At 39.9% G+C, this 24,560-nt stretch overlaps 4 protein-coding genes across 6 annotated transcripts; 2 read left to right on the top strand and 2 right to left on the bottom strand.

The window, feature by feature from the left end:
* Nucleotides 1–2,718: 2,718 nt before the first annotated feature.
* LOC115750971 (basic leucine zipper 9) lies at nt 2,719–4,806 on the top strand. Its single transcript, XM_048277159.1, has 6 exons — nt 2,719–3,151; nt 3,233–3,347; nt 3,454–3,619; nt 3,706–3,781; nt 3,952–4,077; nt 4,244–4,806. The coding sequence occupies exons 1-6, from the start codon at nt 2,933–2,935 to the stop codon at nt 4,532–4,534; spliced, it is 993 nt and encodes a 330-aa protein (XP_048133116.1). The 5' UTR covers nt 2,719–2,932; the 3' UTR covers nt 4,535–4,806.
* Nucleotides 4,807–4,993: 187 nt separating this feature from the next.
* LOC115750995 (calmodulin-like protein 6) lies at nt 4,994–6,240 on the bottom strand. The gene has a single exon (XM_030688642.2). It carries the CDS (start codon nt 5,797–5,799, stop codon nt 5,251–5,253), a length of 549 nt encoding a protein of 182 aa, XP_030544502.2. The 5' UTR covers nt 5,800–6,240; the 3' UTR covers nt 4,994–5,250.
* A 1,362-nt stretch (nt 6,241–7,602) lies between these two features.
* Nucleotides 7,603–16,422, bottom strand: LOC115750970. 3 transcript variants are annotated; one of them, XM_030688603.2, is made up of 19 exons: nt 16,147–16,422; nt 15,002–15,145; nt 14,658–14,885; nt 13,977–14,063; nt 13,764–13,853; nt 13,544–13,670; nt 12,680–12,780; nt 12,018–12,186; nt 11,742–11,863; nt 11,499–11,627; nt 11,318–11,416; nt 10,895–10,952; nt 10,733–10,808; nt 10,523–10,652; nt 9,971–10,128; nt 9,738–9,810; nt 9,465–9,659; nt 8,796–8,889; nt 7,603–8,623 (listed from the first exon to the last, which is right to left on the bottom strand). In XM_030688603.2, the coding sequence occupies exons 2-19, from the start codon at nt 15,074–15,076 to the stop codon at nt 7,737–7,739; spliced, it is 2,898 nt and encodes a 965-aa protein (XP_030544463.2). In that variant the 5' UTR covers nt 15,077–15,145; nt 16,147–16,422; the 3' UTR covers nt 7,603–7,736. The 3 variants fall into 3 exon arrangements, with proteins under 3 accessions (XP_030544463.2, XP_030544464.2, XP_048133115.1); XM_030688604.2 differs by having other exon boundaries at nt 15,002–15,147; nt 16,214–16,422; XM_048277158.1 differs by lacking the exon at nt 16,147–16,422 and adding an exon at nt 16,020–16,039.
* A 7,093-nt stretch (nt 16,423–23,515) lies between these two features.
* Nucleotides 23,516–24,560, top strand: LOC115751031 (secoisolariciresinol dehydrogenase-like). The gene is made up of 2 exons (XM_030688710.2): nt 23,516–23,651; nt 23,747–24,560. The coding sequence occupies exons 1-2, from the start codon at nt 23,614–23,616 to the stop codon at nt 24,519–24,521; spliced, it is 813 nt and encodes a 270-aa protein (XP_030544570.1). The 5' UTR covers nt 23,516–23,613; the 3' UTR covers nt 24,522–24,560.

Raw genomic sequence — 24,560 nt, 5'->3', positions numbered from 1 at the left:
TCATTTGACTTGAAATAGAGGTACAAATCTTCAAGATTAAGATATGAAACAAACAAAGCAAGTAAATTTGAAAAATAAATCAACTTCCCATGGCCTGCAGAGACTTGCTCCTTCCACCACAAAGAGGGGTCTGTCACAACATCAAAATCCAACCGTCGGCCGATCGCTAAATCTCGCATCAATGATGAGCACACGCCAAGATATCCTTCTCAACTTACGGCTTTGTCAAAAGGCAATGCGCGCCTAGGTTCGGCGTCATCAGCACCATCACCAAAAAAGATAACAATAATACTAAGAGGTTGAAAGAGAATAGAAAATGTTTTGTAAATTCCAAATCTATTTCTAGGTCAAAATGGAAGAACACTAAATCTAAATCTAACTCTAGATCGGGAGAGAAAACCTGCAAAACAGATACTAGCCGATCACAAAATTATTTAATTGAAGTAGTAGAGGAATCGTGCTCAACTATATAAAGCAAGCACTAAAGCCGAAGCAAGCAAGCGGACCCAGAATAATTGATTCTTCCGAGATGCTCACGCATCTAACTTCCGAGCTCATCAAACAAAACTCTCCGCTGAAGGAAGTCAATGGAATCGTTCGTGAAATCAATAAAAAAAATCTACAAGAAGAAGTTGAGGATACGGAGAGATAGAAAAACAGAAAGGGAAATAAGAAGGATGAGAGAGAGAGAGAGAGAGAGAGAGAGAGAGAATGATCCCTCTCTCTCCCACGAAAGGTTGCTGCCATTGTTAAAAAAAATTTCTAAATCTATTGCACTTTTGTCAATTTAGTCCCAAAACCTATTAATTTAACCAATTCAGTCATAAATCTCTTTTTTGTGCTAATTCGGTCTTAAATCTTTTGCATTTATGCCAATTTAGTCCATCCAGCCAAATTTGACATGCCGGCTTGACGTGGACGTGGCATTGACGTGAAAACCGATGTTGACGTGAACAATTTCTAATAACAATCTAATATTTTGTCAAAATATTTTTTTTATTTTTCTTTTTACTTCTCTCTCTTTTTCCTTTTTTTTTTTTCCTTTCTTCTTCTTCTAGCCGATCGTCGCCGGCAACCAGCCCGAGGCTAGGGCCAGCAAGGTTGACCCCATCAGCCTTAGGCAAATCTCGCCCTCACCGGCCATTGGTGAGGTCGAGCCTCGCCGGCACCGGGCGATGGGGTGAGACCCAAGTGTGCAGCCAATCTCGGATTGTTTTTGCTCTAGATCGGGACCGAATGAGGGGTATGTCTAGGATTGCCGCCGGCTGACATGATGGTGCACTTTGATTTTGGGTTCTGTGGTACATGCTCATTTCACTAGAAAGCTTGAGGAAGGAGTGAAGCGGATCTGGGCGAGGCTCGCCCCATCGGCCACTGGCAAAATTGAAAAATTTAAAAATGAATTGATAAAAATATAATAGGTTTAGGACTTTTTAAATAATTTTCTCATGTAACGAGCTAAGGCATGAACTTGCGCATTAAAGAACACCTCCTGCATTGATGCTAGTGTCGCGTACTTAAAGACATTGGTTGGCTCTGCCGATCAATGTCCGATGGTCTGCTCATCTCTTCTACAATTTCGTGTCGAGACTTCGCCCATCACTGAGAAAAAGGGGGACTTTCACTTCCGAAATGCAATGAGACTGGGGCTAAATTTGGTTGTCATTCGGGCAAGACGATTGCCCCGTTGGGCCTTGCTCATCGTCTACTGAGTACAATTTAACCATAACCTCATTGTTTTTTGGGGCCAGTACTACTACCCGCCCTTATAGGTTGGCTATGGTCCTGTTTTACGTCCTAAAGAATCGTTCCCATGCCGTGGCCAAAGAAGTTGTGAGAGGAAAAGATAGGAACAACCTTCAAATCTTAGTCCAAAGTACTATATCATTTCTGACTTTTTAATTTATTCAATGTGCTCTCTGAATCTTTAAACATTTTGATGTGAATATTGGATAAAAATTTAGAGACCACATTAAATAAATTAAAAGTCTAGGAAATACAATTCATATTGGGCCAAAGTTTATGGATCACATTATACAAGTAAAAGTTAATAGATGTCATCGCATATCAAATTAAAGTTCATAAACTATTTGTGTTATTATCTCAAATTACGAAGAGTGTAAAGGTGGCCTGGAGGAGGTTTCAATTTAGTGGACGACGCAGGTAAGGAAGTTAGGTAACAAGTCACTGCATCACAATCCCAAGATCAAGAAAATGAAAGGTAAAAAACAGCCAACAAAGTTACAAAAGCTTTTGTATTTTGGCCAGACTTGAATAAAGGAAGCAAGAAAGCTGATGTTTGCTCAGCTCTCTCTCTCTCTCTCTCTCTCTCTCTAGAAAACACTCTTTAAATAGCACACCGAAGGCAGACATTAGCCTCTCAACTTGGTTTAGTTTCGTGGGGGGGGAGGGGAGGGGAGGGTCGGTGCCCGTCCAAATCAACTTTGGCTTTTTGCCTTTTGTCCTTTTATATCGCCGCCACTTTGCTTTTAAGCCTAATAATTTAACCTTCTCTCTCCCCTATCAACTCAGTGGAACAATGTAAACTATAGCATGAGCTCGATAGATGAGGCAATGGCGTAACGCTTTTTATTTCTTTTAAAGTGTCTCCCTTCAGCAAAAAGACAGGGAAAGATTTGTCATACTGAACTTCCTCCTCCTCCTCCTCCTTCCTTCCTTCCTTCCTTCGCCTCTAAGTACCTGCCCATTAGTTAAGACTTTTATCGACTGTGCCAAGGCCAAGAAAAGGTGACTCTTCTCTCATGCTTTGAAAAGAGTATCCCTAAGACTCAACGTGCCAACCACTTCATCTCTCTATAAAGGCAGGAGTGAGAGCAGGACATTGGACCCTCCTAGTCCTCCCGGTACTTACTTAACTGATACTCCAGTCTGGATTGGAATTGGAGTAGGAAGTCCACGTGAAGTAGAGAATATGCAGGAGGGAAAAGCAGGAGGAGCTGAGAAGATGAAGGGAAGCGCATCAGAGTTAGCGCTGGAGGAGTTGCTCCGGATCATAATGATCGCCTCTCCTCCTCAACACCACCACCAGGAGCAGGACCATCATCCTCCTCCTCAAGACTACTGTTATGACAGTCCGCATACTACCAGTTCAAGCATCACAGATGCTCCTCCTCTCTCGCTTGACAATTGGGTCAGTCTCGGTCTTGTCTCCTTTATCGTCCTACCAGCAGACTCAGGCACTTCATCATGAGCATTTACATTTGCATTGCAGGACATCAGTGGTCCTGGTAGTGATCATCGACATGACATGGCCGCCGCCACCTCTCTCTGGTATCACACTCTCCTTACCAAGCACTCCCCTCCTGATTCTAACTCGTCCATTTTCGGTAAGAGTCGGACCTCGGTGGACATGCTCCCTTATGATGCTTGTCCCAATTACTCTTTTGTTGATGCGGACTATCCGATGTATAATTGGATGCAAATTGGTTTCAGTTGGGAGCTGTACAGCATCGGCTAATATGCCTAAATGCAGAGATTCCCAAGCAAGAGAAGCCACGAGTGGTTCAACCCACCAACACTCGGATGAAGATGATGGTGCGACAGAGGCAGATCCAAGCGAACTGAGCACAGATGCTATCGACCTCAAGCGCATTAGAAGGTACTGAGATTTCCGTGCCTCTATTATCTGGATGTGAGATCGTAGTCATGCTCATGTTACAATTTTCCTGAATCGTCTTGTTGCAGGATGGTTTCCAACAGGGAGTCTGCTAGAAAATCACGTAAAAGGAAACAAGCGCAGTTAGCTGATCTTGAAATACGGGTACATTGCTCCCTATCAACATCATCTAATTTTTCTAAATAGGACATTCAGACCATCACTCATAGCTACTCACAGCCAACCTTTCTTGTGTTAACTCATCTTTTAAGGTACATACTTGTGCTTGCCGTTAGTATTTCTTACTTAAAGTCATATTCCTGGGTTTCTCTCAGGTTGAGCAACTTAGAGGCGAAAACTCTTCTTTGTCTAAGCAACTATTAGATGCTGCACAGCACTACTGCCATGCTGACACAAATAACCGAGTGCTGAAATCTGATGTGGAAGCCTTAAGAGCTAAGGTAATCGACCTCTCTGTCTCTGTCACAAGACTCACGACAACCCCAGAAAGATGAAACTGATTTAGGTGGACGTTTAGCTGATTTTCATTGTCATGATCTCCTAGCAAAACTTTCTGAGATTGGTAAAATGCACTAACTTCTTAGCATAATTTTGCCATATATCTAGGTGAAGCTGGCTGAAGATATGGTGGCTCGAGGCTCACTTTCTTGTAGCTTGAATCGTCTTGTTTTGCAAACTTTGAATCCCCAAAATTCTATTAGTACTGAGGATCTTAGTGCTGTGGCAAATGTTTCTCCTACAATCACCGTCCACGGGGATAATGACTCTTCGACTGGGTTGACAGTTCCCATGCCAAATTCTTGCCTAGGAGTTGAAAACAGCAATCCTAATAACAGCAACTTCACAAATGGAGTCATCCATGATTCTGTAAGCTGTGTGTCTGAGATGTGGTCCTAAAGTTCTGACGTTTCTTTCTGTTTCAATTAGGTAAGTCTTTTATCCCGCCAGTCCTAATAGTTTTCTTAAAAGATTTGTCTTGGGTGGTTTCTTCTTGTAATCAGGCTGTCCCTTTAAGTTCAAAACAATCTCCTGGGGAGACTTGAGATGTCAGAGACTAAAGGACAAGTTTGCATTTTTCTGTCTGTTGTATCACTTAAGCGATATCTAGCGACTGTATGTTTTTAAAAAAGCTCCAACTCGTGTGATGTTGAACTGTTGCCTTCTTTGAACATTTGTAGTTTCTATACCCCGTTGATGTTACAAAGTAGTCTATTTCCAGGGCTAGACTCTTCAATAAACTTCTCATGCATTAGCAGCTTAATCTTAGCTAGAAACTGTCTCCAATATTTTCTTGTACAAATGCAGTAGAAGCTTGGAAACTTCCGACGCGTTGCACTGTTTTCAACATCTGGAATTTCCATAACTCAAATTTTGAGCTGAGACATGAGTACGTTCGGTATAAGATGAGTAAGGGTAATCTTGCTTACTTAGCCCATACCTTTGAAGGAGTACCCAAGAGACAAGAATGTATTTCATGGGAACACAGGAAAAAGTGATCATATTTGCCAATTTTTTGCTAATGACAAATTCATTGAGTCAAAGGCTAGTAGAGATAAGACCATCAAGGTAAAGAATTCTTGATTGGAGTTTTATGATAGGGATCATATTAACAGTTACAGGGCCATCATCAATTTGAACTCACTTAAATCAACCTTACCATCCAAATTCAAATCAACGACCTGAACCATTTTCTCGATATCTCCTATATTCCAACCTCCGTCCAACCCGAGACATTCGAGGACCCTCTTCAGCAAAACTGCTTCTATGAACCCATTACCATCCTCGTCGAATATCTTGAAGGCTTGGTGCAGGAGCTCACTCCGTCCTGATGCATCCTCCAATCCACCAATAACATCTTCTGCGTCAACTTCTTCCTTCAGGCCATTGCATGGGTCGGGGCAGTTGGGACTATTCTCCTCGCCACCTGTCAAACCAAGTTTCTCGACGATTACACGAACCCTATCCTTCTTTATCTTCCCATTTGCTTCCATTCCAAAGACGGCAGTTAAGGCCTGAATGGTCAGGCCATAAAAAACGGTTGGTTTAGTGGTCTTGCAAGCTGGACATGGATCGACTTTGGATGGCGGGAGTTCTGAGTTGAGGAAGCCAAAAGCACGCCCTAAGCTCATGAGAAGGCATTGCCAAGATCCCCTCACGCCCATCCCACCTTTACAAATGTGAAGTAACTGCAGAAGTAGTGGCCAGGAGAGGGGAAATGCAGACGCCAAATTTAATAGGAGCTAGGACCAAGCTCTGTTTATACATCATATGCAGAGCAATGAGATGTGGCTCCGGTTAGAGCATGCACGTCAGCTATTGATTTTTCTAATTATCCGTTGGAACAACAACTGATCTAAGACCTTAAGCTAAGCTGATCTGCCAGACAGCTCAAAGTGCAAAATTTTATTAAGAAGCAAGTCTAGAGTGGAATGCACCTTCAAATTGACTAAGTAACAGTCTTGGAAGGGAATAGGCACTTGTGTTAGACAGCTAGGATGACATAGACGAATCAACAATTCGAAAAGAATCTTGCATGTCCCTGCCATTACTACAGGATCCCGAGGAGTGTCAGTTGTAGCTGGGCAATGGGAAGATGGGTGATGAATCGGATGGAGAGATGAAAAGCTGAAGATCTCACTGGCTTTTATTAATATAAAAGACTCAAGATCTGATTCAATGGGATTGGAAGCCACTAAACGGCATGTTCCAAGAAGCACTTTGGATTATTACCAAAACATCAAAGGAAAGAGAATTTTTCCAGTTATTTTTCAGGAAAAAAAAAAAAGAATCACAGAAACCGTGTTTAATTTTGGAAATTCTCCATTCTTCTGCTGCCTCGTTTCCCATGGACTAGTACTAGTAGTTGACTTAACGAAATAGAAATTGGACATTTTGATGCTTGTGAGGTTGTTTTGTGGATCCTCGGCATAGTATTACTTTTTTTCATTTAACTTATCTTTATGGATGGCACTCACCCATTTCTATCTCCGTCGATTCATTATTTCCTTTTGCAACGACAAAAAGCAGAACATTATTAGAACCTCAAACGTAAACGGATAAACTACTATCTAACTTTTTCATTACAAAGGCATAGAGAAATTTGTTATAGTTTTCCTCAAATGGTGGCGTGACGTTCCTATTTTCGTATGTCAGGTTGTACAATCTGCATGGTGATTGTAATGATACATATGTTTTTACACCATATAAAATGAACTATTGAGATTTAGAACCATCAAAAGAAAAATAAATGAAAAATGGAGGTTGACGAGGATGTTGAACCGACCATCCCCAAAGCTATGTGGATCTCCAAAAGCTTAAGTACAGAAAGAACAAAAATTTCAAAAAGAAGCAAGAAATTAGATGGTTTTGTAACTGCACCTTTTACTCTTTTAACAATTTCTGAGCGAGCTATAGAATACTTTTGCCTCAACTTAACCATTCATATTTCGTAGCCATAGCATACCGGAAGCATTACAACCATTTTATGCACGTGTTAGAGAATTGACCATTCTTTATGTCATAACAAACGAATAATAATTGATTGACTGAAATGACTATAAGAACTTAATCATATGTAATCATAGATTATTGTTGTCACGTTACTGTTACATTATGTTATATTTATTAAGTCAAATGATAATTTTGCAATGTGACATCGCATCACGAGAATAGGCAAGCGTGTCGCGCAGCCCACATGCAAATTCATGCGCAACCATCGATACATAAGAAGCTGCACATATTTTATTAAGAGATTTCACCTTTTTTTGTTCCTTCATTAGCCAGAATAGCAAGTAATTACTAATTATTCAACACGTATAGTTTCTTAGTAATGACCTCAATATACATTACATAAGCAAGGGAAGAGAAGTCATGTACATATCCCACCAAATATAAGTGAGGGGACCACGCAAGCATCACAGCGCCCTCCTCATGCACGTTCTCTAGGTCTCAAACCAAATTCGCACTGCACCATAAATAACATCATTACACGATTCATACTTTCAAAAGACAGATGCCCAACTGCATCATTCAAAAGTCAAATGTGGTTGAATTATTCAGTTTACAAAATCACATTGTATACATATACAGTTCACTGGCCTCAGTTAATTAGAGGTCTCTCTGTGTTGGGCCCTGTGTCAGTTGGTGGGACATAGTCCTGTGGTAATGGAAGATCAAGCTCTGAACACACGAGTTCAATGATACTTCTGGTTGCAGCCCCAAACGACATCTTATTCACAGTCACAGCCATCGCAAACCGATTGTTCATGTCACAGAAACCTGTCGACCCGCCCATCCCAGAGTGCCCGAAGCCAATGTAGGATCCCTCTTTCGATCTAGATCTCTTAAACCCGAGTCCAAACATCCCATCACGCAGGGCCAAATTTGCATAGTCACCAGCACCCAAAAATACATCATAAATTCCTTTGCCAGAAAAAATCTCGTGATGATCACTGTTTCGACGCTCGTCATTACCTCTGCTACCAGAGGTATTGATAGTGCAACTGCTGCTAACGCAATCAAGCCCAGTGGTATTCTGTCCAGTAGCGCTTATACCACAATCACCATCTTGGGGATCAATAGGGCGGTTTGGTATCTGTTGATATGGGTTCCTCAGGAAAGAGAGCACATTCTTATTTCTGCGCCCTCTACGCCTTCTGGTGACTGCTAGGGAGGGGAATTTGGGGATGTGGTCATGGCTACCGAGATTTGGTTTAAAGGAACTTGAATGTGGTGGAGGGACCAAACCACCATCAGCCAAAGCTGCATAGTAACGTGCCAGAGCCCTCGCAGAGCAATGTCCATTAGCAGCAGGTATAATTGCACGGCGGATATTAAGCATGTTGAATAATGCAGGTAGGGTTACAATACTTTCCAGAATGGCTTCTGCCTGGAAAGAAGATGGTAAGTCAGGACGATTGCGGATCTGAGATACCTTAGTCAGGTCATTCCGGTCAACAGTAAGTGTAGCAAGTCGAGATTCCACACCTGAAACGGAAGACAAAGCAATGGCAACAATTGAAGTTGGTTCATCTAGATGGCCTTTTCAAGGACCAAAAGGAAAGAGTTTGTCGCCTGTTTAGTTTCCTCAGTGCCCGTTTAGTAAGAAACATAGATAAAAGAACACAAGAAAACAAGAAAACATTAGCTTGAGACATGCCTGGAGGAACTCCAATATACAGTTCTCCTTCAATGTTGAGGGGGTGAATAAAAGCTTCTTCCAGAATCTCTTGGAATTTCTTTCCCGATGCATGCTACGTTCAACACATTGGAGATGATAAGCCAGGGTATAAAATTAGTCAAACCTACAAGGAATCTTGAAGACAGAGGCAACTTATTTCTATCAAGCAAATTATATTGACACATTTAACTTTGAATCTGGGAAAAAGCTCATGCAATGCATGTCGAAAAGCAAATACATTGCTGATTAGAACATCTCAAAACAGCCAAACTCCTGGCTATGCATGCCAGTTGCGCGCAGACACACGCATACAGAGAGAGAGAGAGAGAGAGAGTTAACTGGTGGATTCTTAGTGCAAGAACAATCAGCAGAGGACAACAAGAGTTTAGCACAAAGGTTTTAAAGAGTTCCAAGAATGATAACACTAATATGATAGAGAATAATCAAAAGGGATCCAAAAATCGTAGCGTCACATGTGTAGCAGGATGTCTAACGGACAAAGCAAAATGAATATCTTATAGAACCATCATAAATCCTCTAAAGCATGATAACCCACAACTAATCTTTAGATAGTTATCCCCTGATCAGATAGAGAAAGAGCCAGTTACTTTGAATACCGAATAGTCTCATGGGTAAATGTTATCATACCTCAATAACTCCACCACATATCCAGCCAAATGATAGATAGTGATAAAGCTGGTGCTGACCAGGTTCAGTTTCTGGTACTGAAGCAGCAATGCGCTTTAAACATTCGTTCCAGTCACTTATTAACAAAGGATTTTCACTTCTGATTTCACTTAATGCGTTATGCAGACCAGCTGTATGGTTAAGCACATGATGGACCTGAAATGAGCAGCAATAGCACCAATGAAATCAAGAATTTCAAAGGACCACAGATTATCATAATCAAACTTTGAAAACCTTAATAAGATCTTTTCCATTGCATCCAAATTCTGGCCAAATATTTGCTATGTTTTCATCTAGTCTGAGTTTTCTGCAAGATGATAAACAACTTTAGCAGTTTAGCACCCATTAGCACTAGGATGTCAAATCTCAGTGAGTAGACAGGAAAAGAGAGATACAGATCCGATCATTATCAAATATAATACATATAGAGCTAAACTGCTTCACATTAAAGCAGTAGTGTCCCTTACCCCTTCTCAACCAACCAATGCACCATCCCTGCGGTAACACCTTTTGTGACCGAAAAAACAGGAAACAGGCTATCAGGCTGCACTGGACGGGGATCATACTTTCCAAGCACTCCAGCAGCAGTATCAATTATAACCTCCCCATCTTTGTAGGCACACACCTTAAAGCAGGGAAACCGATCATAACATGAATCTTAGAATATGTAACCCCACAAATTGATATTATTTGAATGAAATAAAGCAACAAGTTCCTAAACATCTTTACCATCATTACCACCAAAAAAGTTATCAGTCAAATATTTGTAACACATTCAACGCTGCTAACACGGTCAGAATTCAACAATTCAAGAGCAGAAGCCAAGTCACAAAAATCAAGGTAAGCTAATGACACCCCCAAGAATAAACAAAGTCTGCACCAACCTTGACAAAAGCACTATTTTAATCAGTTACACATAGTGAAGAACATTCTTGGTCTCATCCCAAGAAAAGACCAAAGCTTTGAATGTTGGATGGGATAAAGAAAGGTAATATGAATGTAAATGAAGTATGGTATACCTGGATCCCCAGTATTTTATCGTCATTTCCCAGATCAATCAAGAGCTGTCTCAGCTTGGCCTCCACAGCAGAATGAACAGGTGTATCACAGACCCACTGTGCATTCACTGCAGGTGCCTTATAGATGGTTCTGACAATAAAATGCAGAGTCAATAAGAAATAAGGCAGACATGAAAGTGAAGCAGTGGATTAATGTTCAAGATGACTCACCCTTGCAAAACATGCTCTGCAAATGGTCTCATTATATCAAGATATATTATGCGGACATTCATTGTCGAAGAAAGCCCTGGAGAAGTTATTTCATGTAAATGTTAAGTACACAATCGAAAAATTTCAAAAGAGGGGTCAATGAGGGAGGGTTCTTATACAAACCTCTCAGAAGATTCAGAACCCGAGAGAAAATTACAATATCACCAGGAAATGCATCAACCTAAATGATTAAAAGATTGTTATTGCCAATTGAATATTCACACGCATCTTTAAATAAATATGGTTCACAACGGCAGCTTAATACCCTCTGTGATAAGGTAAAACATGGATAGCCCCCATTCATGCGCCCAATAAGTCATTTCCTTCCCACTTATAAAAAAGTTTGATGAAATGTATAAATGTGAACATTTTGATAAATATATGGCGACATCTAAAGTTTGACAAATAAGTTAGACATAAACCCAATGGTTGTTGGATGGATCCATTTCACTGTCATTTTATGGCAATCAACTTATGCAGGGTACCTGCGTCAATATTATTATTATTATTCGCAAAATGGAATACAAACGGGCAGCAAACACTTACAGGATTAAAGCGTTTAACTTCCTTTGGGCCGAGTTTCATCTTCTCCTGTATGACCTTCATATTTCTTGTTCTCTGCTCATTCAAAGATTTCACATTCTCCTGATTAAAGAAAAGGTCCATGAGATGAGATAAAAGATCTTACTTCAAAAGGTAATTCAAGACATGGGCACTGAAAACTCACAAAAGCCTCAGTTGCTGGTGTCGACGTTCGAAAAAATACATTTGTGACCTCCATGGCCTGTTCTGGGATGTCTAGGCGCAATTTAAGCCCCATCTCTGCAAAAGCAGAGAGCAACGCCACATGGTCCCCCTGAGAACAGGGCTTGTGATGTCAAATTTCCTCATAAAATTGCTTAACTTGTTAAGATGATCGGTTGTAATTGTACCACTTCTAGTTGAAAGTATTAAATCTCAAAACACAAACCTCGGCAGATGCCAGAAACATTTTTGCTAATGCCTGCTTCATGGGAAAAGACAGTGACTTTGTAAGCCCAAAGTCTAGCAAAATTGGGCGATGAGGGGCTTCTTTGCTCACCAGAAAATTTCCTGTAAGGCATCCAAAAACGACAGTAAAGATTATTATTGAAGATATCCATACATGATAACTTCGAGCATATTCATGTTTTCAATTGTTGTCCCCTTAAAAACTAAGGCTACTGAAAACATTACCAAAATGAGTAGGAAGGTTGAAAGAGAATACCCGGATGAGGATCACCATTGAAGAACCCATCAATATAGATTTGATGGGCATATGCACGCGTAATTTCCTCAACAATTTTTTGTTTATTTACACCAAAAGTTTCCAATGATTCAAAGTCATTCAGGCGTATTCCGTCCATGTACTCCAAAATCAGCACCTTTTCAGTTGACTATCCTTGTAGGAAAACCAAATTCAAAGTCATCGAAGGAACTTGGAAGTTTCCCCATTCTAAGATAGCTTTGCATAATAAAGTCTACTACAAGGAGAGCATGAAATGAGGGAGTATAACTTTTCAAAACCCATATTACATTCATCCCCCGTAGGAGTTGAATTACAAATTCACAAAACGAAGGCACATGTATATAAATTAATCAAGCAAATAAGCTATTTCCGAAAATTCTTAAAAAAGAAAGTTCACCACTTGCAGAGGCAAATTTAAACGAGCTAATGTCAAAAGGATACTTTTCTTGACAGATTGCTCTCTCCGGTTGATAAACTAAAATTAGCAAACTGCCTGAACATCCTCACCAGGCAATATATAAATGACAAAATTAAAACAAGAAATAACAGCTTCTTTTAGATTTCAAATTTTTAGCTCATAGTTATCATTCAGAGCACTTCCAGATATTTACTTCATCATGGGAGTAAAGTCAGCACTACACCTGAATAACTTCTGGAATCAATACTTCTACTCGATGGGATGATGTCCCGTCACCATGTCTGTTTCTGCAGCCAAGGTTTGTGGACACCTTTCTCGTATTCTCTACAAACACATGCAAAAGAAAAGGAAACATACTCAGGAATGAAAGTACTACACAGCAAGATGTGCATTTCTACATTGGATATCAAGGAGCTAAATAAAATAGCTTTAAGAAACATGAATCGCTAATTTTCTTAAGTAACCTCCCCTCTAGGCCAAGATACCTTCTCCACTTTGACGGATGACAACCTAGTGTTTGAGTTCAGTTTAACTTTTTTTCTTTTAATAACAATTAATACAACGTACAAGGATGTAAAATGAATAAGAATAACATTACAAGATTCATGTCCTAATTTCAAACTTCACATTTTCAAGATAGTGCAACGCACAAGGATGTAAAATGAATAAGAATAAAATGACAAGATTCATGTTTCTAATTTCAAACTTCACATTTTCAATTCTTCCTGCACCTTCCAAAAGTGTTGGTTAAGCTTTCATTAGGTCTGCTTGGGTGAAGGAGAAGAGAAATAGTTAAGGTGGGAACACCGAATGCAGGATACTTATGGAAACAAGATATAAGGCTATTACATGCCATTCAACAAATTAAACCCAGTTTAATTTTTAAAAGCATTTCAACAACTTTAACCAGCATAATGACTATGAAAAAAGACCAAATTGCAGCAAGCACGAGTGAAGTGAACCTGCAAACAGGAGATTCCTGTTTTTTTAATTCTTTTTGGGAAAAAGTGAAGAGTTGAGATTCAAATTAACATCTCTTAAACACTGGCACTTACGTTAATGGACAATCTCACAGCTAGTCACATACCGGCTTCACGATTGAAGTCAAGTTCCTTTGGAGCCTCTTTGCACCATTCATCTATCATGGGATTGAAGTCATATTGAGGCTCTGCCCATGCTATCCAGTCGACTATTGACTTGGAATTCTTCAAATCCTACCGCACATAAGAAAGGCATAATAATTATATCACAACTACATAATTTATTGAATTGCATATCATGCAACAACATAGAAAATCATGAGAAACCTCCAATATAATTGTTTTTATGCTCTCATGTTGAACTTTAACAACTACTTCCTGTCCATCCATTAACGTTGCACGATGCACCTGTGCTATCTGCATCGAAAAAAAGCAATATTAGGAAATCCAGCATGTCTCCGAATACCCCACCAAACCAACAATTGACGTTTATCCCAGCAAGATGTAGATTATATTTCACCAATATCAACGATACTTAACAGATGCTGTAGCCAAAGGGGATTCAACGAACTTAGAGAATAAGTCATCCATAGTTTTACCCAACTCCCTCTCTATAGTCCCATGGACCTGCATAAGACGTTAGAAGAACACTGATCAATTGCTCACTGAATTTCCCAGACGAACAAGTTCACGACAATATCGGAAAGAGAGCAGGGAGCAAATGGTGAAATAAAGTTAAAAAAAATTAAGACACAACAAATGCTCTACAAAAGATTATCACACAAACTTCCTCCCACAGAGCACGTCTGCACCATTAACAGATGGATATTTCACCACTCGGCTTGAAAAAGATATGCAGAAATTATGCAAACAAAAACAAACATACATTAGAGTAACATAAAAACATTAGGGACAGAGAATTATGATTGTGGTGAAGAAACAATCCGCTAATCACAAAAGGTATCTAACAACATTAGGGTGGCAGCCACATTACATATTAACAGCTTAAAACCACAACCTTAACAAGCTTTGTATATCTACAACATTTTCCGTAGTAACTTAACATGCTCATGAGACAACATAATTTTCTCCATGCATGTCAAGCCATTAGTTGGAAAACAGATTCCAACAAGGAAAACCTTCAGAGAAGTTGCTTTCATGCTGTGGAGAGAAAAGTGAGTACAGAAACAATAGTAACACAAGAAACATGATGTACTGAACCTCTTCTAAGGGACGAGGAGGAAGTGAGTCTTGTAATTGCTTGAGGAGGGTAATGTAAGCCTGAGGAAGCACATCAGCGCGTGTAGAGAGATACTGTCCAAGTTTAACCCACAAACCTTCTAACTCAATAATCAGATTGAGAACACGCCTCGCATTGCGCTGATGAGCCTTCTCCCACAAAGCAGAACTTTTAGCTTTGCTAGCCCATTTTTCTCTTTGTTGCAGCGCCTATATGATCAATATAATTATATGCAAGAAAAAGCATAGCCAAAATACTATAAGAGATTCCACCATCATAAAACAGAATAGATAAGAAAAAGGTAAGAAAGGTTGGCAAGCTCTACCTTATAATCCAGATAAATTACCAAAGCAACAGAGAACACTTTCATTCGTCTTCTGTAAATGTTCCCCCATCCCATGAGTGGCAGCTAGAAGAAGGCTAAGGAAATATCAATGGAGTAGGGAAGCTTGGAAGCCAGAATCTAGACCTCCTACAAATTGGAGAAAGGAAACTGGGGTACTCAGTTAATTTCACACATAGAAAAAAGACATGAGCATTACAATAAGGATTGCCGAATTCCACGGGGGCCCAAAGCATCTCTCTAGGTCATACATAAATGACGCAACTCTCCTGAAATATCATTTAAACAGGGAAGTGTGTGTATGTTTGGATACAGACAATAAACTCAGTGGACAGAAGTTGGTTCTCCTGAAATTTGATCTCTAACTGTTCACCAGTCTCTAACAAAATATTCAACCACGTTCTCGGAATAGTCTTTTAATGAAGGGTTGGAAACTGTAGTACAATCTAAGCCCCATGCAACAATGAATGACTCCTCAAAAGCGATAGTTGTAATTACAACAGTGAGATAATATTACCTCGGATGAGGATCACTGCAATTACATTGAAAAAAAGAAAAAAAAAAGGTGAATTTCACCTATCCCAGACTTAGCCCCAGAAATCTCTTTCAGATGCATCATTATTATACCCATATATAAGTGAATTTGCTATACCTATAGCCGACCTTTATGACTCAGTTGTACTCTTTCCATCCGAATGGATTCTCTACGCTTGGTAAACAACATAATTAATGGCCTAAACACACACTTATCCGGCAATTGAAAGCAGCAGTAGCTGAAAATGCATTCCAATTCCTCACTAACAGTACAAGCTCTTTCTGACACGATCTCATCCGTCTTCTCTGAATCAAACCTTCCCAAATCTTTTCTGGCATGAAATTCTTCATCGAATCATGAACAGAAACCCTATGCTCGGTATTCTTCCCCGTGAACAGTAAAATTACGCGATCGTACAGCAGAAACAGCAAACGGATTTATTGATAACACGCAAGAAAGACGAACAGGAACAGGAAGCAAGAGCTACGCGCTCTGACCAGGGGATGCAGGGAAAACGATGCAACAGCAGCGAGGAAATCGTGAATGAAGGACGTTAGGCGAAGAGTCGCGCGATAGATGGCAGGAACCATACCTAGAGCGACGAAATGGCGAACGGAACGGCGGTGACGAGGAATTCAACGCGATGAATACTCCACCTTGGAGAAACGAAAGTCCTCGCAGCGATCGCCTTATGGGCGGCGGTCGTGGATGACGAAATTTCCCCGCGTGGGGTGACCTGCCTCAGTGGAAAAAGGACGAGCGAGTTGACTCAGTTGCCGGTTTTGGGAGGAGGGGGTTGGATTTTCCCTTGCGTCGTCGTCTTCGTCTTCCTTCCTCTGCTTCGCAAAGCTTACGATAACATCAGAGGTTGGGAACTCTGTGTGATGTGAACCCGACTCGGTGCCTACGTGGCCACCCGCGGTCCAAAGTTAGTTATTCCTGATGCTCCTACCCGCTGTCACGCTAACAAAACCGCACCCGATGGGTCGCGTGGATTCGCTGAATTTGATGTCGTCCGTCCGATCCGCGGACTGTTGGAGGGCCTCGCGAGCGAACACCGTCCATGCGTTTCTCCCCATCTTGGCCGCAAAGTGCGACGACGTTCGGGACCCCACCCGGCCGATTTAGTTGCATTACAATTGGAATCCATATATTTCCTTTGTCAAAAGAAAAAAAGGAAATCCCAAATAAGCGCATGAAGTGTCCCTCATTTTTTTTTTTTCAAATAAGGATTTGAAGTGAATTTTATTTCAAATAAAGACTTAAAATTTCTTAATTATTTCGAAAAATGACACGAACGAAAGGCATTCAGAATCGTCAATGGTGACCCTCGCCCTACTCTAGGGAGGGCGATCTCCACCGATGGCCTGGCAATGGCCCGAGGAGGGAAGAGGGACAAAAGAAAAAGAAAAAGAAAATCAAAAAATCAAATTACGAGAATGCCATTTAGTCAGATCTTTTTTGAAATAATGATGGCACTCTAGGTCATTATTTGCAATAAAACCCAATCCATGCCCTTATTTGAAAAACAAAAAAAAATCTAGATACTTCAATCTCTCATTTGAAATATTTTTAATATTTTTACGGCGGATGTAAGAACCGACAGACAGCTACATCGGCTATTCCTCCTCTTGTCCGATCACCAATTACCAAGAAAGGGGGCGTCCTGTTTTTTTATGGAGCGACAAGTGCGCGTACCGTAGAGAACATATATCTGCTGTCTCACATAAAAAGATTTTCCAATTTCCTATCACGTCGATGGAGCCGAGTCGACGGGGCTAGTACATTTCGAAAATGGGGAAGGAGAAGTGTGGTACTAGTAACCCCCCCTTCCATTTCAGTGAGCTGTGTTGGAAAGGGATGGTTGGGGATTTTACTTGTGGGAAAAACCTACTTATTCCGGCTATTAAATGGATGATGACTGGGCCCATCTTTTAATCCCTATTTTCGTGGAGCTCAAGGCAGGAATATTTTGTCAACTTGCTTGATTGTCCCCTCCCTCGTATCTTGCTCCTTGCTTTGCAAAAATTGCAATTCCGAAAGGATTCTATTCTAAAGCCCAATAGCCATCTTTTTAGGCCCATCTCCAATTGGTTCCATCAAACTCAAAGGATGGTGGGCTACCTACCAAGATTAGACTTTGTTCTTTGTTCCGTCTATTGCGGTTTTGTAGGGTCCGAAAGGACTGCTCGTGTCCAATTTACATCACTTCACCACTTTAGAGCTTCATTTTCTCGGTGGCAAAAACTATCTTACCCTTAAGAAAAAGGAGGTATTTCTCCAATTTTTCTTCCCCAAAATAACTATGATCAATGCAGATATTTTCTCGATAGTTTGGAACACAATTTCGAACTCGGAAGTGCATAAACTTTCACTAATATTAAATGTAAAAGTTTCAGCAATCGATTGTCTCTATCGATGCCCCGAAAGAGATGATGTCTTAATCGTTTGTTTGAATACAAAAGTTCCTCGTCCAACACTAGAATAATTATCGTAACAAAAAAATCGAATTCGATTCATATAACGTGATCTTGCATGTCACGAATATATGAGCAATAAGACCGTTTGAATCCTCGACATTGACTTGTTATAGATTGTCATACGCGATCTAGCAGTAGATGGTCGTACTTGTACGTACAAGAGCGTATACAAAAAGTCAATACAAGCAACGTTATTTCTTCCCCCACCACAAATACTCCCAAGAGAAAATCAACATAAAGGTAAAATCTAAGAGACTATCATGTTAAGTAATTACTTTTTCTAGGGGTTGGGTAGTTCGGGCCAGCTGTGGCACGCCTCCTGCTCCTAGTTTGTCTGCACGGTCGATCTTAAGGCGCAATTCCACACATCGGCCCAACGCATTTAGGAATTTATTCCCTTCAAAACTAGAAAGGAAAAACACACACATTCTATGTCTATCTTTACGAAAAGACAATCTCTTGTTTTTTTTTTTTTTTTTTGCGGGGGGTCGGAGAAAAGACAATCTCTAGTTTACTATTTTTTTTTCCTTTTTTTTTCCTTTCTTCTTCCTCTAGTCGGTTATCGATAGTGATCGGTTGGAGGAAGAAGGAAGTAAAAAAAAAAAAAAAGAAAGAAACAAAGAAACAAAAAATCGCAAAAATATTAAAAATTATTAAAATTGTCCATATCAACTTTGGTGTCGATGTCCACGCCAGTTGCTACAAATGTAAAAAGTTTATAACTCAATTGATACAAAAAAAAAATATTTAGACTGAATTGGCACAATTAAAATAGATTTAAGATTTTTTTCATAATTTTTCATAAACATACAATTGGCTTTCATATTAAGTGGATTGACATAAACTTTGATGGAACTTTCTATATATATATTGAGCTTGAAACTGAAAATGGGATGCTTAAATTACATCTTCTAGCTGTCATTCCAAAGAGATCTAATAGAATTAGAACGATATAAAATAAAATAAAAAAACATCTAACTTGTATTACTAAAATTGAAATGTGTAAAATTAATAGTTGATGTAACATGTTGCCAATAACGAATAACCTAACAAATGAGGCCTTGGTTACTCGTGCAGTCTCATTCCACATATGCTAAACAAACTACATGAATTTCATTGAAAAATAAAAGTTAATCTACTGTTTAGTTGTTGACGATGATAAGCTCTCTCTTTAAATATAATTGGGAAGCGCAAGAGAAAGAGGGACTCATATCCTTGGAGAAGTCGCTTAGAAGGAATTCAAGTCCGAATTCGTTAATATACACTCAGTGAAGCCCCCACCTTCATTTCAATGATTAAAACCACGGGAAGATAATGAACTTCTCAATTCTGGAACCAATGCATGGGCGGCCATGGGGGTCCTAGCCTCTCCCCGAGTCAATGCATCTCTTGGGTTTCTATACTCCTACAGATCCAATCTACATAATGTCGCCCTTTTGAAAGGTTAAAATCAACGAGTTGGCAAGTTGACAACATTGATGCCGAACAAACTCGTTGAAGGCTAACATTATCGTACTGGGCAGATGTAATGCCCTCTTGTGACATATTTAAAGGTATGGGTAGAATATTGCTACATGGTCCAAGTTCTAGGAGCCCGAACTATGTGATCATAAGTCCTCCACTATCTATTGCAGGTCAAGGACTCCTTCTCCTTCCCCTTCTTCAAACTTCAATTTGTATTTTTACTTGGATAAATCTCTAATCAATGATAGAACAACATCTATTTTGTATCATAACTAAAGAAAAGAATGCCTTGGTTTAGGTCGAAGAAGCAATATTACTAAATTATTATCAAACTGATTGTAATCTTTTTCTGTCCACGAGGATCCCATTAGAGTGCCTTCTGTTTCTAATAGGCCATGAACTAGATTAAAATCATTATCAACGAGTCCATAAGAGGTGATCTCATTTTTTTCATTGGTCCCCAATAGAGATCAAAGGTCTTGGGCAATTAATCCGACAAAACAGACCAACTCAAAAGGGAAAGTATAGGCTAAGATTGCCCCAAGATTAAAAGTTTGTAATTTGGAGATTTTATGTTAGAGAAAAGAAATTAAAAGCTAAGAACAAATTGGCCGGCCACGCCATTCTCATCTTGAATCCCATGGTGTCGCCAATACCCTTCTAATTCATAAGGTAGCTGGGCCGCCAAAGCTTGGGGGCCCATGGATTATAAGCTTTAAGAAATTTTGCCTCTCCCATTCATGTTGATTTTAAGATGGCCCCAAGTCATTATTTCTTCATAAGAAGAAAATTCGACCTATGTCGATTACTCAGCAACCTCTAACACGAAAAACTATTAATTACTTGGATTAAATAAATAAAATACTTGCATAGGAAGAAAAGGGCAGGCGCAATGCTTATAATCAAGGGTACATTGCTAGCAAGTCGGTTATAATCACTATCCGAAACACATGCCCATAACGTGAGAATCGAAGCTCCAATGACTCACTTAAGACGCGGGTCACTATTTATGAATTTACCCGACGGTAGCCATTCCGAAAAATGACATGGAGTCTACCTTCTCCAATGCCACATTCTAAGTTGAGAGAAAATATTTTTCTTCCCTTCATTCTAGGGAATACCCCTTAAATTTTTACGTCTCAAAGTTCAAACGAAGTAGTTTAAGGACTTGCTCGGGCCCAAGATCTTACGTCCAATAGGACAACTGCTATATTTTTCTTGGCACGGGAGCTACCAATACCCTCTTTAGTTTTTTACAACCGAGAGGGCCCTTACAATTTAGAGTGGCTCTGCCTAACTCAACCCGGAGAGAGTCCTAAGTGTCTTCTCCTTGTCTTCATTGTCGGGAAAGCAGTTTTAGGACTCACTTAGGTCCGAAAAACTTATTAATTACTTTACTTGCATAGGAAGAAAATGGTAGGCGGATTCGGCCATCAACAGTTGCTAGAATAAAATCATATTATACTCTTAATGAAGTATAATACGATTTAGTAACGTGTTTGTTAATAACAGAAACACATGATAATACTTCACTTATATGGGCTCGGAAGTGGTGTCGCTTCTTATGAAAGTTTGTATTACTTTCTAGGTAGCTCATGAAACATGAACAAACATAAGACCATAATAGTGTTGAGTAATTATGAACTTCTCGCTGAAATAAGTGGTTAGTATATGCGCAGTATGTTCAATTCTATTACTTAGAGTAACAAGTTTAAAGCTACACTACTTGTAACTTTGATAGAGTTTTGAGATACTTGCATTAAATAAAGGTTTAACTCGAAAGAATTATTTATGTAGGTATGTTAATCTCATAAAAATGTTAGCTACGTTTTTTGAGGAATTTTATTTTTGTGATTTTATTTTATAAACAAAGGGAGGGAATGTTGAAGTTTGTTTGCAGAACAAATAAAAAGTTGCCTTTTCAATCCCAAATAGAAACATGTAAGTGGACTAGACCTTACTATATTCGCGTGCAAGCATGCGTATGATTGCGCGATTATTACGTGCACTTAGTGCTTTATACGCTTGCACGGTCACGGTCCGGAATTAGCATTATTCAATAATTATTATTTATTATTTTTTTTTTTATTTTGAAATTATTATTATATAAAAAAATTTCGTAACTCATTAGAATCATGTGATTGTTCACGGATATAGGACACTCTTACATCTTTTGGAAGATTTATGTTTGTTTGGACATAACTACAAAACTAACATTTTTGTAACCTTTGGAGTGTTTGTGTATGTTCGGAAATAACTATAGGTTCATACATGAAAAGGTGTGATTGAATGTACAGTTTCGAACATGAAGAGGCATGTTTGAATTATCCATTATTAGATACAAAGAGTTGTATGAGAACTAACTACTTTTCGGACACGAAAAAGTGTGTTTTTTTTTCTCATTATATATTCAAATGTTGTGTTCAATTTCAGAACATTTTCACTTTCAATTTTCGTTCTTTCTAAACAAGAGAGATACATCCTTCCTTTTTTATTATTTCCTAGAGAGTTCTTAGAGAAATATTAGAATTGTTATCTAATATTCTCGCTTGAGATTCTGTTGTATTCTAGAGGATCTTTGCTGGTAACCATTAGCAATGTTATTGGCCAAATAATTCCTTAAAGAGAGTGTGCTATCACATATTAGAGTCTAGTTCCGTTGTTCATTCTATTCGCTAAATTTCCCTACAAATTTCACTTAAAAGCTTAAGCTAATGAGTTATGGGCCGGCTAAGAAATATTAACAACTCAACACCATACCAATTCCTCGATGTGATACACTACAACTCATACATGCATCCTAATAACATTGAGAGGCTTGTGAACTATCCATGAGCAATTATTAGCCTCGTCAATCATATTCCGAATATCCCTTGGAACAGCATGTACTTGTCTTTTGAGTAGAGTAGCCGCGAGTTGATCCATTTCTCTGCCAAGTTATCTAGCAACTCCTTTTTCTGCACCTTGTAATTATCTCAGCCATGCTAAAAAGAAAAAGAACGAGAAAGGATAGTTCACACCAGCATATAATAAAAAGAGAAGGTAACACTAACATGCCCTCCAACATTTATGGATGACAAACTTAATGAAGGCTAAAATGATTCCATGGGCCAGAAGTAATGCTATCTCGTGGCACACGTTTGAATCGTTTGGATCGAAATTGTCCAGATGAGCATAACGTGTATGTACCCTTTTCCATTTTGAAAGTAGGGGCCAAAATTGCACCCAAAAGTGGCCTCACTGGTCGATTCGTTTTGTCTTTTACTCGGATGGAAGGGTAGATTGTGAGAAACGTTTTGTCCTCCATCTAACTAATTCACGTGCTCGGGCAACCACAAAGGAAAGCCATCTGCTTTATTGCCCACAATTTCAAAGGTTTTCCGAACCACTATTGTCCTTTGCCTTCAAGAGTCGGGTTCAATGTTCATTCGGCAGGCCAAAAGCCAGCATTGATGAATTAATTGACCATTGATTAATATGTGTAACTGAGCTCAAGTAACCCACCATCTCAATATCCAGACTTTGGTAGGCACCCATCCTGTCATTCGAATAATTGTCTATAAAATTGGAAATCCTATCGTATTTATGTCAATTCAATTTTAAACTTTTCAATTTGGATCAATTTAGTTTTAAACTTTTTTTCAATATCGTAAACCTATTGTACGACTATTCCATTCTCGATGTCTTATTTACGCAACACCGAATATGAACCGGCTAACTATGATAATTGTAAAGAGCAGTTGGGAAAATAATGTTGATTGCGATGTTGTGGGTGTCGACAAAGTCATGATCAAAATGTTTGACAATGTCATGACGATATGCCTTGGATTTAGCTAGGTGTTGGTACACTTTAAAAGGTGGACTTCGAAAGGTCGTTTGAGGTGCCCCGTTTATAATGATAGGGACAAAGCATGAGGGTTTGTATGAGCTCTAAGGGGAATCGGTGACGGAATTCGCTGCAGAAACGGGTTGTTTTGGATGATGTTCACACTAGCTAGTGGTAGCACTAACGTCTATATAATGAGAAGGTTTGGGTGCGACTGTTGTCAATAATCACACAAAAAACCCAATTGCTAATAGCTAAGAGCCTTCTTCTTCGAAACCATCTTTAAACCATGGCAACCAGAGCCCTCCTCTCCCAGGCAGCACGAAGGTAATCAAAGCGAGTAATAATAGCTCTTCGTTTTAAGTTTCTTCTGTTCATGTCAAACTAGATAACTGGGGGCTTAAGAGCATAAGGTTTTGCAGACTAGAGGGAAAGGTAGCAGTGATCACTGGTGGTGCGGGTGGAATAGGAGAATCTACCGCAAGGCTCTTCTCCAAACATGGGGCTAGAGTCATCATAGCCGATGTCCGCGATGACTTGGGCAAGTCGGTGTGCAATGATCTGGGGCCGGAGACTGCATCCTTCGTGCATTGCGATGTCTCAAGCGAATCCGACGTTGAAGATGCCATCGCTGCTGCAGTTGACAAGCATGGAAAGCTGGACATAATGGTGAACAATGCCGCAACCGCGGACCCTGTCAAAGCCAACATATTGGACAACCACAAGGCCGACTTCGAGAGAGTGGTTAGCGTAAACCTGACGGGTGTTTTCTTAGGGACAAAGCATGCGGCTAGAGCCATGATCCAGTCGCGAAGCGGAAGCATCATCAACGTTGGAAGCGTTAGTTCGAGCGTGGGCGGGGTGGCAACCCATGCATACACCAGCTCGAAGCACGCCGTCGTGGGGCTCACAAGGAACGTGGCAGCGGAGCTCGGGCGATATGGAATTCGCGTGAACTGCCTCTCGCCTTATTTCATTCTATCGCCATTAACGATGGAGTTCTTCAATGTCGTCCAAAACGGAGGAGTGGGAGTGTATTCTAACTTGGATGGGGCGCGTCTTGAGAAAGAAGATGTAGCGGAGGCTGCACTGTTTTTGGGGAGCGATGAATCAAAGTACATAAGTGGCCACAATCTGGCGGTGGATGGAGGCTTCACCGCCATCAATCCCGCCTTTGGCTTGTTTGCTCGGGCTTAATGAATCCAAAGTACCTCGTCATGCCCTTGACCTTGCGTG

This window comes from Rhodamnia argentea, chromosome 4 (genome assembly GCF_020921035.1).
Source record: "Rhodamnia argentea isolate NSW1041297 chromosome 4, ASM2092103v1, whole genome shotgun sequence".
In the NCBI taxonomy this organism is placed as follows: domain Eukaryota; kingdom Viridiplantae; phylum Streptophyta; class Magnoliopsida; order Myrtales; family Myrtaceae; genus Rhodamnia; species Rhodamnia argentea.
The sequence above is the reverse complement of the archived record's forward strand: the minus strand, read 5'-3'. Positions and strand labels throughout refer to the sequence as shown.

What these genes read in the sequence shown, in the direction of transcription:
- LOC115750995 (XM_030688642.2), bottom strand. Translation starts at nt 5,799, where the DNA reads ATGGGCGTGAGGGGATCTTGGCAATGCCTTCTCATGAGCTTAGGGCGT.
- LOC115751031 (XM_030688710.2), top strand. Translation starts at nt 23,614, where the DNA reads ATGGCAACCAGAGCCCTCCTCTCCCAGGCAGCACGAAG. An exon ending in CTCTCCCAGGCAGCACGAAG is followed by an intron (nt 23,652 to 23,746) that starts GTAATCAAAGCG and finishes AAGGTTTTGCAG; the next exon opens with ACTAGAGGGAAAGGTAGCAG.
- LOC115750971 (XM_048277159.1), top strand. Translation starts at nt 2,933, where the DNA reads ATGCAGGAGGGAAAAGCAGGAGGAGCTGAGAAGATGAAGGGAAGCGCA. An exon ending in TTCTAACTCGTCCATTTTCG is followed by an intron (nt 3,348 to 3,453) that starts GTAAGAGTCGGA and finishes AATTGGTTTCAG; the next exon opens with TTGGGAGCTGTACAGCATCG. An exon ending in TAGCTGATCTTGAAATACGG is followed by an intron (nt 3,782 to 3,951) that starts GTACATTGCTCC and finishes GGTTTCTCTCAG; the next exon opens with GTTGAGCAACTTAGAGGCGA.
- LOC115750970 (XM_030688603.2), bottom strand. Translation starts at nt 15,076, where the DNA reads ATGGGATGGGGGAACATTTACAGAAGACGAATGAAAGTGTTCTCTGTT. An exon ending in GGTTCTGAATCTTCTGAGAG is followed by an intron (nt 10,809 to 10,894) that starts GTTTGTATAAGA and finishes TAACTTCTCCAG; the next exon opens with GGCTTTCTTCGACAATGAAT. An exon ending in GTATATTGGAGTTCCTCCAG is followed by an intron (nt 8,624 to 8,795) that starts GCATGTCTCAAG and finishes CTTCCGTTTCAG; the next exon opens with GTGTGGAATCTCGACTTGCT.